The sequence below is a fragment of the Macrobrachium nipponense genome, chromosome 10 (genome assembly GCF_015104395.2).
Source record: "Macrobrachium nipponense isolate FS-2020 chromosome 10, ASM1510439v2, whole genome shotgun sequence".
NCBI lineage: Eukaryota > Metazoa > Arthropoda > Malacostraca > Decapoda > Palaemonidae > Macrobrachium > Macrobrachium nipponense.
In genome coordinates this window covers 68522181-68536589 of record NC_087204.1, presented here as the reverse complement: position 1 = coordinate 68536589, position 14409 = coordinate 68522181, and the positions used below count along the sequence as shown (strand labels likewise).

At 43.2% G+C, this 14409-nt stretch overlaps 2 protein-coding genes across 2 annotated transcripts in view; both read right to left on the bottom strand.

Moving 5' to 3' along the window:
• Positions 1 to 14409, bottom strand: part of LOC135223662 (DNA topoisomerase 3-beta-1-like) — a 275775-nt gene that overhangs the window by 148309 nt on the left and 113057 nt on the right. The window lies entirely within an intron of this gene.
• Positions 1 to 14409, bottom strand: part of LOC135224249 (DNA topoisomerase 3-beta-1-like) — a 47884-nt gene that overhangs the window by 5442 nt on the left and 28033 nt on the right. Inside the window, exons 3-4 of the mRNA XM_064263100.1 lie at positions 13302 to 13502; positions 12523 to 12727 (exon numbers count right to left, since the gene is read on the bottom strand). Coding sequence (XP_064119170.1) covers positions 12523 to 12727; positions 13302 to 13502 — 406 coding nt within the window. The remainder of the gene's footprint in view (positions 1 to 12522; positions 12728 to 13301; positions 13503 to 14409) is intronic.

The window sequence follows — 14409 nt, the reverse complement described above, 5'->3', positions numbered from 1 at the left end:
TAAGCTTCTAGGTCTAGAGGGGAATGATCTCTGTGACTATGTTGAAAGAAAGAAAGAGAAAAGTATGAGAGAGATGAAAGAGCGGTGAGAGAGAGGAAAGAGCGGCTGAGAGAGAGGAAACGAGCAGCTGAGAGAGAAACGCAGCAAGAGAAAGAGAGGCAATGAAAATGCAGCAAGAGAGAGAAGTAATGAAAATGCAACAAGAGAGAGAAATGTTGGTAATGCAGCAGGAAGAAAGAGAGAAAGAACGTATGCATGAGTTGGAAATTGCTCGGTTAAGGCAAAATACTAGTAACAGTCAGACAGGCGGGAACGAAAGTGGAGCTGATGGTTTAGGTATGAGTGCAGTGCTGAAATTAGTACCAAAGTTTGATGAGGAAGATGTTCAAACATATTTCATGTGTTTGAGAAGTTAATGGAAAGAGTAGGTTCTCCTAAAGAAATGTGGACTTTATATTTACAGTCAGTTTTGAGTGGTAGGGCACTTACTGTGTATAGTTGCATGTCTAAGGAGGAATGTGATGATTATGATGTTGTGAAAGAAACTGTTCTTAGCGCGTACAGGTTAGCACTGGAGGCTTACCGTAAGAAATTTAAACATTTGAGAAAGGATGAGAATATTACGTATGTAGAATACGGTAAGAAGTTAGAAAGGCTGTTTTTTGATTGGTTAACTTCTGCTAAAGTTGAGGATTTTGATGGTTTGAAGAACTTAGTGTTGTTAGAAAACTTCAAAGATAACATATCCCCTGAGATTAAGCTTTATATAGAAGATAGGCGAGAAGTATCTTTTGCAGGAGCAACTAGGTTAGCTGACGAATATAGTCTAACTCATAATTTGAGTGTTAGTAAGAAACGAAATGATCCTTCATCTGGTAGAGTACAAAGCAGTAAAGGTTTCAGTTCTAGTAATAGCAATGTGAGTAAAAGTGACTATTCCTGTTATACATGCGGAAAACCTGGTCATACGTCTAAGGTTTGTAAGGGTAAAGTGGCATCTAGTGGCTCAGAATTAACTTGTTTCCGATGTAATGGGAAAGGGCATTTAGCGAGAAATTGTGCAATAGAAAGGAAGGATGGTAAGAAACCAGTGTCTCTAGGAAATTTTTTGGTGAATTTCTGTCAGAAGGCGTAGTTTCCTCTCTTCCGAGGAGTATTTTCAGAGTAGTCTTGCTTCGAGACACAGGAGCTGCTGTCTCACTGATTAGGAGAGAGAGTGTGCCAAACAGGGCAGAAATCAACATGGAAGAAAAAGTCATGTTAGGTGGATTTCCTAACACTTGTGTTCTTTGTCCTTTGTTGAAGTTGAACTTAGAAAGTCAGGTAGTGTCAGGAGAAGTGAAACTTGCAGTGGTTGACAGTTTGCTCGTTGATGGCGTTGACATTACCGTCAGTAATGACTTAGCTTTATCCAAGAATGTGAATCCTGTTGTGAGTGAGATTCCAGTGCCTGAAATGGTAGTACTAGGTCGGGGTTTAGATAGACAGATAGACTACGGTCATATTTGTTTTTGGTGGATTCGAACGAGAGTGAGTTCGTGGATTCGAACGAGTGTGATAGAGGTGGCGAGGTTGATCTTGGCATGTGTGTGGCTGAGAACCGGACTCTATCGATGTTGATAGTGATACTCAAGGGGAAGGTGTAGCTGTGGAGGGTACGTAGTAAATGTACTGGTATCTAGTCCTAGTTACGGTGATGAATTAGGCACTAATCTTTCGGATAAGGATGAGCTAGTCAAGTTTCAGAGAGAGGATGAGACACTAACCCAAATTTTTTAATGTGAGCTGGATGATGATCTCGATGATGTGTGTAAGGAAACTTTTTGTTTAAAGGACGAAGTTTTGTGTCGTTATGTTCGTCCTAAGTCAGGTAGTAAAGGGGAAATCAACGAATAATTTGTGGTTCCTAGGAAGCTTCGTGAATTAGTTTTAAAGTTAGCACATGATGGGCAAGGACATTTGGAGTAAATAAAACTTTCAAGTGTATTAGTAGGGCGCACTTTTGACCTAAAATGAAGAGTGACGTATAGAGGTATGTTTTAAGCTGTCATGAATGCCAAATTGCAGGAAACCAAATCAAGTAATTCCCACGAGCTCTGTTGTGTAATATTCCTTCAGTAGGCGAATCTTTTGAGAATGTATTTATCAATATGGTCGGACCTTTGTCTGTAAGTAAGGGTAGAGAAGATTGCATAACTAATCTAGAGTATTATAAAAACAATTTAAGAGATGATTGGCAACTAGCGGAGGAGAACGGAAGCTTGGCAACTAGCAAAAGAGAACGCGAGAGGAAGTCAAGGGGAAACTAAACGGAAACATGATCTAATCAGAAGATTAGCCCATAAATTGGCACTGAGGTGAGCCAAATATGAAACGCCTTGCCCCCGGACTGCAATAGACTGGCAAGCGAGGTGCACTCACCAACCCTTCAGGGGACCTGTCAGAAGCTATCTTAGCAATAACCACAGACCAGAGGTCCCAGCCAAGAAACCATCTGCAACATGGAGGCCGCCGTAGATTCCAAAGCTGAGGCATCTTGCGGAGACGAGGACGGAGCCACTGACCTCAAATGTTCCAAAGTCAAACCCAGCCTCAGGCGAATGACATCTGAGTTAAGGTGCGTGACAACAAAATGCAGAGCTCGTAGCATGGTACTTCTCCTATGTCTCGTGAGAGGCAGGGGTACTAGTTTGGTAGAGCCCCTTGAGCGAAGTGAACTGTCCCGGTCAGAAACAGAGGCATTAACCTTCTGCAAGACGACTGAATGTGCCCCGACAAAGGAAGCTGAAGGGATGATTTGGGGTGCTGACGTAGCTCCCACCAAGGCTTCCAAGCAAGAAGGAGTGTAAGATGACCAAGCCTGAGTCCTACTTTCCAAATTGTTAAACCCACGAATGAGATCAACAACTTCCGAAAAGGAAGACAGAAACTCCTGGGTGTCTCCGGCATTGGAGACCGACGATGAGAAGGGTGTGTAGGCTCTTCTAATGCGCCTTCTCCACCAAAATTAACAGAAGGGTTATCAGCCAAACAGTTCGAAACCCCTACTAACTGTCTGAGCTGGGTCCAAGCGTCGGCTTCAGAGACGGACCCACTGTAACACTAGGCACATCACTTACCTCAACAGATGAATCCACATCGATGAATGGTTCCGGGCGTGGAGGCCGTACGTACGTGAGATGGGGAGGAAACTTGTATACTCGAGATAGACGGAGAATCCCTTAGAGTCGAAACTCTTGGAAGCACCAGTGAGAGAGGCAGGCAAACTCCACTGCAGCAACTCCGTGTTCAATACCTTCAACCTCTTGACAGGCACCTTCAGAACTTTACGGCGACGAATAGGCCTTGGAGAAGAAGGAAAGGAGCACTAACATCACATGCACGGGCAGGGGAGGTTGCAACACGCTCACGACGTGCAAGGACGGAGGGGGTTGGGGGTTGTACGTTCGAGATATGAGGCAGAGGACGGAGCAACCCCTGCAGAACATACACCACTAACATTGCCCGAAACCACAGCACTTTTGGGAACATGTCCGCGTTGTTCCTCCCTTGAAGGCAAAGGAAGGGCAAAGTCCTTAGCCTTCCAACGCTTGATACGCCGACGAGGCATAGAGGGGAAAGAGGGAGAGGAAGACAGCACTAGTTTCTTATGCGCACTCTTCTCGGAAGGCGGGGGACAAAGCAACACGTTTCCTACCAGCCCTCCCAACCGATAAGCAGCCAACTTCACATCCAATACAGAGTCCAACCTCTGAAGCACTGCCTGGCATATGACCTCAGACGGATAAGCCAGAGAAGGCTCCGAAGACAAGGAAGTGAGATGCTGCTAACTGGGCAGCAGTGATGACGTCACGGCTAAGCAAGGCGGATCAGGGGAGATGACTGGGAGAGACGTCATCGATGAGAATGACGTCACAAGCGGCGGTGACGTTATGGCTTCCCCTCAGTGCAAGGGGAAAGAGACGCCACTGGCGGAGGAATACACAAAGATGGACCCCCGTGACATCATCAACGGGGCTGACGCTGCAGCTTCACTCCGACTCGAGGCGGCGGCAGACACTGGCGGAGCAATACAAGATGGTCAACTGCTGCTACCCACGAAGATGAGGCCGGGAGGAGGGGGGATGGCCTGGCCAGACTGGGAAGGGGGGGTGCGAGCCTTCACAAAATGCACTAGCAACCCCTCCAATGATGGGGTACCCCCTAGCCCAAGCGTCTTCCAAATCGCCGCCATTTTGGATGCCTCCAACACTGGAAGAGAAGAGAATGATGAAAAACCTCACCCTTCTCGGGAACCAAAAAAGCTCCCGAGGAAGAGGGGGCTACATTATAAATATTACCCTGGCAACCTCCTGATACTTCCAGCAACAAATCAATGGAAGAAAAAGGAAGGAGATGCAGGGACAACGCTACTATGGGGGTTGACTACCTGCGGAAGACGAAACATGTTATTGTTATAATACAATTAAGTTTGTTCATACTTACCTGGCAGATATATATATACTGTATTTTCTGAAGTCCGACAGTATTTAAAAATTCGCGGCACACGCAGTGGGCGGCGGCCAGGTGGTAGTACCCATTCCCGCCGCTGGGAGGCGGATATCAGGAACTATTCCCATTTTCTATTCATATTTTATCAGTGCCACTGTCTCCTGAGGGGAGGTGGGTGGGCACTTTAATTATATATATCTGCCAGGTAAGTATGAACAAACTTAATTGTATTATAACAATAACATTTTGTTCATGAAACTTACCTGACAGATATATATATAGCTGAATCCCACCTTCGGATGGTGGGAAGAGACAGAATAGGATTTTTGGGAAACTAAATTAAGTAGATGATATACATCTTGGTTCCTGACCTGTTAGCATAGCCGACTTCGTGATTACTGTCACCAAAGTCTGCTTCTGCGTTACTAGAGTTGCCAGCGAGGTAGAGACCTGTAATGCTGGTGCGCTCTAGATGATCTGTCAACGGGGGGCGTGACCACAATGTGACTAGACCATATGACCATACTTCTGAGGGCACCGAAGCTAAAACCACCACCTGACCTAACCTATCAAAGTTAGTTCCATAACTTCTAGGCTAAAGAAAAGGAACGCGCCCTCAAGCGACCAACCCTTCAAAGTTTAAAAGCACACTATCCCTTTTCTATAGGATTAGGATTCGTGTTGCTTCCTGCACCCAATAATATATCTACGGATATGTAGGTCCTAGCGACTTACGGATCTGAAATGTCGTCTTCACATCCCGTCGGGAGTGTGAAGCGAACACAGAGTTGCTTCGCTAAAGCGTGGCACTCAGGATGTTACTGAGTGTCATGCTCTGTTGAAATGCTTCCGAGGCCGCGCCCTCACCTCTTGAGCATTTCATATTAAGAAAAATCTCAAATCTTTATGCAAACATAATGAATGAGACCTCTTAAAAGAACTCCTTGGCTATAATGCCAGGTGTTCTTGGGACATGAACCAGTCTGGTCTTTTTTACGGAACACGCAGATTGTCGGGAGTGTGAAGCGAACCCAGAGTTGCTTCGCTAAAGCGTGACACTCAGGATGTTACTGAGTGTCATGCTCTGTTGAAATGCTTCCGAGGCCGCGCCTCACCTCTTGAGCATTGATATTAAGAAAAAAATCTCAAATCTTTATGCAAACATAATGAATGAGACCTCTTAAAAGAACTCCTTGGCTATAATGCCAGGGTGTTCTTGGACATGAACCAGTTTGGTCTTTTTACGGACACCGCAGATTGTCCGTTGACCTTGACTTTCTATAGTTTTATCAAGATAAAACTTGAGAGACCCTACAGGGCACAGGACTCTCTAATGCCCTTGCCCTATAATTTGTGCCATACCCTTGGTCTCCAAGCCTTCGGTCAAGGGTTAGACAGGTTTTCGTTCTTATCAAGAACGGAAGGCTTAGAGGACAGACCGCATTATGTCCTTTAAAGCCAAAACCTCTGATGATGGCTAAACCTCACTAACCCTCCTTGCCGTGGCTAGATAGAGCGGTTAGAATATTAGCCTTTCTGGTCACGTGTATTAAGTTCGCAGAAAGGATAGGTTCGAAATGCTTTTGGCATCAGAAACTCAGACTACGTCTAAGTTCCATGCCGGAAACTTTGTTGATCCAGAGAATTTCAAGATCTCCACAGACCTCAAGATCGTGAAGCTTTGTTGTTTGACAGAACCGAATCTCTGAGCCTAGAGGCCGTCAACAACATATTTGCATATTCTACAATAGTTAGGACTTCTATCTTATCTCATACTTCATACGGAAAGATAGAACCATAACGAAATTCAGAGGTCGAGGTGGAGGAACAGTCCATTTCCCTTCACTATCTCCAGAAACGGCCCCTCCGATTGAAAACTGAAAATAGGCAGCACTTGCTTTGCCTTGGCCAAGAGACTGCCATTAATCTTGAAGATCTTATCGCTTCTCGATAGTCTGAACGTCCTTCAGACTCAGAGAGGAGAGATATTAGATACTTCACTAAGTGACGATGTTAGATTACACCGATTCTCTCGGGAAGGGTCTTTTGGACAATTTTCTGAATTACCTGACCTCTGTGAATCCAACCTCTTAGAGGCCAACATGTGGCGACTAAAGCTAATCCTCTAGGATCATGAATAAGGGAACAACTTAAGAGGAAGCTCCTCGTCTTCAATATTACGAAAAACTTAACGAAAGGACGCCCTCAGTCTCTCCTCACTTTCGACATACTTTCTAAGTGAGGATTACTCAGACGTCAGTAGTTGTTGCCTTCGATCGAGAAGACCCCACGGACGTGCACTAGTTTAACGAACCTCTTGAGGATCGTTACTTTCCGTGCCCAAGCCCATAACCAATTCTCTCTTCTCGAGCTATGAGAGAGCTGAGAAATTATCCGAGATGATTTGGGCCACTCGATCCAACCTCACCCTTCGAGGAACTGGAGAGCCGATCAATTTGGTTTCCAATTCTTTCAGACAATGTGCCAGAACATCTGTTCTCTGTTCGGATGTCTGGCACCCTCTCGCTATCACCTGAGGTGATCCTCAAGCCGTTGAGAGAAAATTAGAATTACAAGATCTTTGATGTTATTCCAATTTCTTCGTGAGGAAAATTTGTAGAGGTCTGAATTGCTGTTTATTCAGGGGAAAAACCGGGGACAAACAAGCTTCTCCAGCGAGGAAATGGTCCCCAGCAAACTCATCCATTCCCTCACTCAGCCTGCTTCTTCCCTAAATAAGGCTGCGCTTTGCATAAGCAGGAGAGCATTATTATAGTGCTATGCCGCGGTAGATTCGTACAGAATGTTACCGTGCGGTAAACCCGCCACCTAACAAGTATAAGAGATATCTTGTTGAAATTTTTCTAAGTAAACGGCAGGTATGATCATTCAAGATTACTAGAAATTTCCTCAACCCGAGGCTAAAATCCATGATTGTAGGGCAGAGAGACGGTTTATTAAGCCATTCCCGCAAGGGAGAGAGACGTAACCAACCGTGCATGACACCGACCGCTAGCCGGTACTGCGTAGATCACAGTAACAGCAGCCTTGATCATCGTCTCGCACTATGTGCCTGATTGCCAGCTACTCCTTTTACGAAGGGATAAGGTATGAAATTATCGAGCAAAAAGGGACTCTCAAGCAGGGCATATTTAAACGGAAACAAAATTCGCTAAATACAGAAGCTGAGTTGGTGTTGCGTTCAATTAGAATACTTCTCGTCTAAGTCGCAATCCGTAGAATAACTAGGATATGCGCCTACCCCTCGGACAATTCAACTGCTTAGTAGAATCATGTCCCGCGAGGTTAATATACGTAGTATATTTATAGTATTCTGAACAACGATCTCCATCCTAAATTCTTTCCTTCAAGAAAAACAAAATAAGGATTGGAGATCGACCACCTTCGATCTCTATCAAAAAGAGTGAAGGAGAAGTCTTCCTCGAAGAAAAGCTTCAATGGTGAACAGAATACTATCTGCCTGAGTTGCCAGCTACTCCCTTTACGAAGGAATAGGTATGATATTATCGAGCAAAAGGAAACTCTCAAGCAGGCCTATTTAAACGAAACAGAATTCGCTAAATACAGAAGCTGAGTTGGTGTTGTCGTAACAATACCTGAAGAGTTGTTCTTACTCCGAAAAACTCTTGGAAGGTTGAAGGGAGTGTCAAATAAATACATTAGAACAACAGTTCTTTCGGCTTCTATCCGCAGAGGTAAATACGATATGCGTATATGACTTGACCCATGCGTTAGCAAAATGACGCAAAGATAAACTACGTAGTATTGGTAGTAATTTTGAACATCGAATTCTCTACTACCTCTTTCCTCGACGAGGAAGAGAGAAAGAAGGAAAACGACTGTCCACTGTTCTAATGAACGAGACTTTTAAAAGAACTCCTTGACTCTTTGCCAAGACTCTTTTCCAAGAAAAGGGAGTAATATTCGAATAGAGATCATCAAGAGAGAACCGAGGATCGAAAAAGACCCGTTCAATGTTCTTATGATATTGGACAAAAGACTTCCTGGATAGTCTACAAGTCTTTCTCTTAACCCCGGATGAGCCTCTGAAAATGAAATGAGAGCCTCTTCCGAAATTTGTTAATGAGTTTATCCGCTTAAACGATAAAAACGTTAAAATCTATGTCAATGAGAACTACCCCATTTATGAGGGGTCCCCACTTAAATGACAATGGGGAAAACGTCCTGACTTGACAAAAAACTATTAGCACTTTGCTAATAGGGGAAAACCCTTTAACATGACCGAAAGTCACCCAGGAATCCAAGTATATAATCTTCCCGATTCTCAAAGAAATCGATGAAGAGGAAAGAGAGATCGAAGAAAAAATTCGGGTATGTCTCTCCGCTAACTCCGAATCCTTTTAAAAATTTCTGTAAAGAAATGTCCTCAACAGCAAATAAGACGCCTTCAACAAGTCTTTTCTCTCGCAAAGCGTCCTGCCGAGCTTCCACCGAAGCGTCCTGGCGAATGTCCACAAAAGCGTCCTGCTGAGCCGCCTCAAAAGCTGCTGGAAAGCGTCCTGCGGAGCGTTCTGCCGAGCTCTGCTTAGCGTCCTGTAAAGCGTCCTGCTGAGCGTCCTCAAAAAACGTCCTGCTTATCTACGAGCGTGTCTGAGCAGAGAACACCAAGTCTTCTGAACGACGTTTCAGAGAGGAACTCGTTGAGCGCCTTGATGCATGCAAGGCCCGCCAAGAGGCGTCTTGGCGAGCGACCTTGCCAACATCTCAATGTTATGACGAACCGCGTTTTGCGTATGACTTGAATATTTTAAGGCGTCCTCATGCGAGTCTCCATGGAGAGCCGCAGGATGTCCTGAAGAGTGTGAACACTAAAGGTAAGACGGTATTGCCTTTCCGTCTTCCGCAAGGAGCTTGCCGAGCGTCCTGGAGAATGTCTCTACTTATAGGACGTCGAGCACCTCCAAAAGCTTCCTCACGTCTAAATTGCCCTTCTTATGCCGACCAGAGACATAAGTTGTTGCTGTGCAAAGCAGCTTGCCGGCCGTCAAACTTATCAGCTTGCTTTTCGAAGTAAAGCGAACGTTACTAACGTATACGGAGCGCCATGAGGAGAGGAGACGAATATGTCCTTGATTACCAAATTCTTTTGGAATGCTAGCGAGGTTGAAAACAAGCTCTAACTTCATGAGCGTTCACTCGCAGGAGGCTCAAATCACTCTTCTGGCAAGATGAATGAACCTCCTTAATAATGTATAAGTGATATATACATGAGCGTTCATATACATGAGCGTTCACTCGCAGAACGGCTCAAATCACTCTTCTGGCAAGATGAATGAGCCTCTTTAATAATGTATAAATGATGTATACATGAGCGTTCACTCGCAGGAGGCTCAAATCACCTCTTCTGGCAAGATGAATGAGCCTCCTTAATAATGTATAAATGATGTATACATGAGCGGTCACTCGCAGGAGGCTCAAATCACTCTTCTGGAAAGATGAAGAGCCTCCTTAATAATGTAAATGATATATACATGAGCGTTCACTCGCAGGAGGCTCAAATCACTCTTCTGGCAAGATGAATGAGCCTCCTTAAATGTCCCTTAGAAAAAGAGCCAGTGCATTCTTCTAAAAGGGAAAATGTGGTCTCTTTACTCTTTCATCCTCTCGTGACGAGAGAGAGGACGTGAAGCGTCCTCTTCTCTCAAGCTTCTTTAGGGGGCGCGAGTCCTTCCGAGAACTCCAACCCCTGTGTGGGGAGGACGCCTCGGAGGACGAGAAGCAATCCTTCAAGATTCGTGCACGTGCACGATCTTTAGCAGCCTGGGAAGCGTCAACAGGTTCTGCCGAAGGACGCCAGATCGGTGGGGAGCCCCCGTAAACCCTCTTGTGGCTTTCGACATGCCCTCTCCCTGAGTACTGGGAGTCCGACAGAGGTCCAGGCCTAGAGGCATTATGGGGCCGATCTGACGGCCCCCTCACAACAAGGGGCACTACACTTCACAACACTGATTGGAGAGCGAGCACTTTAGACTAAGATTACTTGATGTAATCCTCTAGCAGACACTTCTTCTAGGCCCGTAAGCCTCCATACCACAGGGTTAGGCAAAATAAAATCTACAGGAGGTTAGAAGGTTCATTATTTCTAAACTTCTGTTTACTGTGGAGGAAAACACTCCTGCTTCTAACCCACGCTCTAAAATGCGTAAATGAATCCTCCTTCTTCCGTAATCAGGTCACACATTACTACACTAATTACCTTATGCAAAGAAAACATGTAAAACGTCATATATACTAAGCGAGTGTCTACCGAAAGTTCCGGTAGCCTCACCTTACCGTGCAGACAACAAAGTCTGAAACTAGGCTAACTAGCTTCAGACATCAAATGCAATGAAAAAAATTTACGATAGCGTATGCCTAGCCACAAATCCAAGTTAATAATCGAAAGAATAATTAGGATACTTAAGTGGCTAATGAAGTTTTTCAAAATCCTAGGCGGAGGTCTGTAAACAGTTGTTTACCGACCGGCGACAGAAAAAAATATGAATTAGAAAATGGGAATAGTTCCTGATATCCGCCTCCCAGCGGCGGGAAGGGTACTACCACTGGCCGCCCACTGCGTGTGCCGCGAATTTTTAAATTCTGTCGGACTTCAGAAAATACAGCTATATATATCTGTCAGGTAAGTTTCATGAACAAAATTGGGAATAGGAGCAAAAGCCCTCCCAAGTAGGAAGAGTTGAGACTCTCCGATGTTCCCTCTTGCCATAAAACTTTCCTCCACTGCTCCTTAGGCCATGCCCGGCATTCCGTGCAAGGATTCGTAATAGTACAAAAATTTGAACAACACCTACTGCATGTGATGTGAGGGTCAGTCTCTGCTGAAGCCAAAAATCGAGAACACGGAAACCCAGGAAACTCCCGGGCACATACGCTTACGCCGAGGACCAGAAGAAGCCATAATACCAGGTAAAACACACGCACACACACTAAAAGAAACGAACGGGCAATGAACCGGGAAAAGGCCAAGAGAGGTAAACACAACTCTCGACAAGGCGGTCAAAGAAAAAGACTGGCGTAGATGCATGGTCCTGACCACTCTTCACCCGATCTACGCATGTGTTGCCAGATATCACAAGATTCCTTGCTTTCATCTGCTTTTTAACTGGATCTAGCTAGGTGCTAGAAATGATCCTATTCTATTGTTAAGAACCGAAGGGTTTGTTTTTCACGTATGAAACAAATAATAACCCATAATGTCATATGGGATTCTTGGGTTCGAACCTGGGAAGAAATTCCTGAGGTTCTAGAGCCCCCTCACCACATCAAGGTGGTCCCAAAATGAGGGGGGAAAGTATCAAGTACCTGATGTATTGACTAAAGCAGGAGTTTCAAGGGAAAACATTAGAAATTATATAGCGGGGTAAAGAGTTGAAGAATAAAGGAAGTTAGAGGGGAATAGGTTAGGAAGCGGTCGGAAGGGAGGGAGAAAGAGATAATCGTGATTATAAATCATATATCAGTTTAGTGGAGGTATTTCATTCATTTTGTTATTGTTATTTTCTGCATTGTCAAAATATGGTGGATGTCCAATGTTTGGGCAGTTTATGGTTGACTTTAAGTTGATATTGATGTATTTGGGTTGGTTGTGACGTCAGAGGATATGACATCATAAAAGTGAAGATGGTGGCAGCGTCTGGTGGATGTAAACAATAATAAGTGAGAAGGAGACAACATGCGTGGGTTGTTTGGTTGGTAAGAGAGAGCACTCTGTTGGATAGGAGTTTTTGGGTTGTAAGTCTTGGTGTGGTGATGTTCTAAGGTATAAGCTGGAATACACTGATTGGAGAACGTGAACAGGTGGGTAGATTGCATATTTGTATTCAAATGGAAAGATTAGACTAGAAAAAAAATTCAAACAAATCACATAACATCCTAAGTCACAAAATAAATTAGAACCACAGCTTTTACTAAATTAAACATATCCAACAACAAACCCTAAACTCAAAAATAGTTAAGAAGAAATGAGAAGACTGAACAGGCAATACTTACTGTACCAATGAAATGTTTTGTAATGTACTCATAAAGTCGCCATGAATCGTGATCTAGCTGGCTTTTTGTCAGCACACCGCATAGGAGTAATGGGAGGGTGATCACCTGCATCGTGACCCTTCTTGGGTCGTTTGGATTCCTTCTTTCAAAATATCTCGCACAATGTGACCCAGCGCTATGATTATCTTGAATTCTTAAAGCTCCTCTATACAGTAAGAACAAGAAAGAAAAAAATTTGAAACATTTTCTTCTAGCAGAAGTAATACAAGTAAAGACACCAGACACAAAGCTATAAACTCACTTAATGATAAAATACTGCTACAAGCTGCAAGAAAAGCACTATGCAAATTATTGATTGCAAGATACAGCCATACAACAAGTCTCTTTTATTCTGGTTAACACATCTCTGACATCAGAAAGAAATTCATAAAGACTTATTTTATATATGAAAATAATAAGAAAATTCATATAGACTTACTTCATATATGAAAAAAAACTATCAGAATGCAAGGAAATATAAATATTTAAAGTCATACACAGCAACATTACTATACATAATAAAGCTGGTGATAACAGCAATGACACAAAGTACTTAAAAATGAAAAATGGTGTTTTACATCCACATGTGAAATGTAGGAAAGACACAATGGTCTATTGCCATACTCTCCTAAAACCTTGAGATATTTAAAGGCTGCAATCAAACTCCCTTTAAGATAGCTAGATATACAGTAGTACTTAGGGCCAAAGCTCTAGCACTGGAGCCACAAAGTTATACTAACTTAAGATCAAAGTTTTCTGGATAATGTGTTGTCTCTGTTCTTGGATATGAAATATAACCTTGGGTGTACAATCTCTCAGCAATTGTCATGGCATGGTGAGGACCCATTCCAAGACCAGAACTGGCAACACGCATCAACTCTACAGTATTAAGTGCTGGAGGTCGAGGCTTTGCTTTTTCTTTCAAGTCCACTCTCACAACCCTGAAATGATAAATTTAAAGACAAATGAGATTTACAATGAAATATGCAACTGCAGCTGAGTTTATATCAATGCTGTATTTGTCATTAAAAAAATCCCAGACACTTCAGTCCCAGTTCAAAAGGAATACAGAAAGACAACTTTAGTCAGCCGCTAGCCCAGCACAGGCACATACTGATCCCTGAGTCTTCAGCAGGTTAACTACCTCATTCTTTGACAGTGACACTCTGTAAATGCTCACTGAAATCCCAAGACATGAGAAACTGATTTCCAGGATTACCTAATTAATTTGAATCACACAATCCACTTACTTAATTCTCATCCCCATTCTGTTTTCTCTTATGCAATAAAGAATTCAGGAAAAGAGAATTACTATGCGTACTTTTTCATGCCTGTTTGAGAGGGTAGTACCACTTTGGCCTCAACTACTGCTACTTTCCCTTTGAGGTTACTTTTTTAGTGTGTTTAGCATTTTGGTGTTAACTGGTGCTGATAAGTGGTAAAATAACTATGAAAGGTATGCCAGTTAAGTAACTGTCAAAATTAAGCATGCAATCATTTAACTGCAGACGTTGCTTTTTAGTGTGCGTTTAGCATTTTGGTGTTAACTGGCGCTGATAAGTGATAAAATAACTAAGGTATGCCAGTTAATCAATTTCCAAAATTAAGCATGCAATCATTTAACTGCAGTCGTTAAGATTTATGTAAACTATAGTTATCTAATTACTTTTATTTTAGGATTATGCCCTTCATTAATTGGCAATTCCCCAACTTTCTACTTTTACCACTTTTCTCTCATTGTCAGGAAACCTGATTTCCATGGTTTTTCATTAATCACAATTTTTTTTTTGTTTTTTCATTTCTTGTGTGTAGTAAAATTTCATTTTTCTACACTAAATACCTGACAGC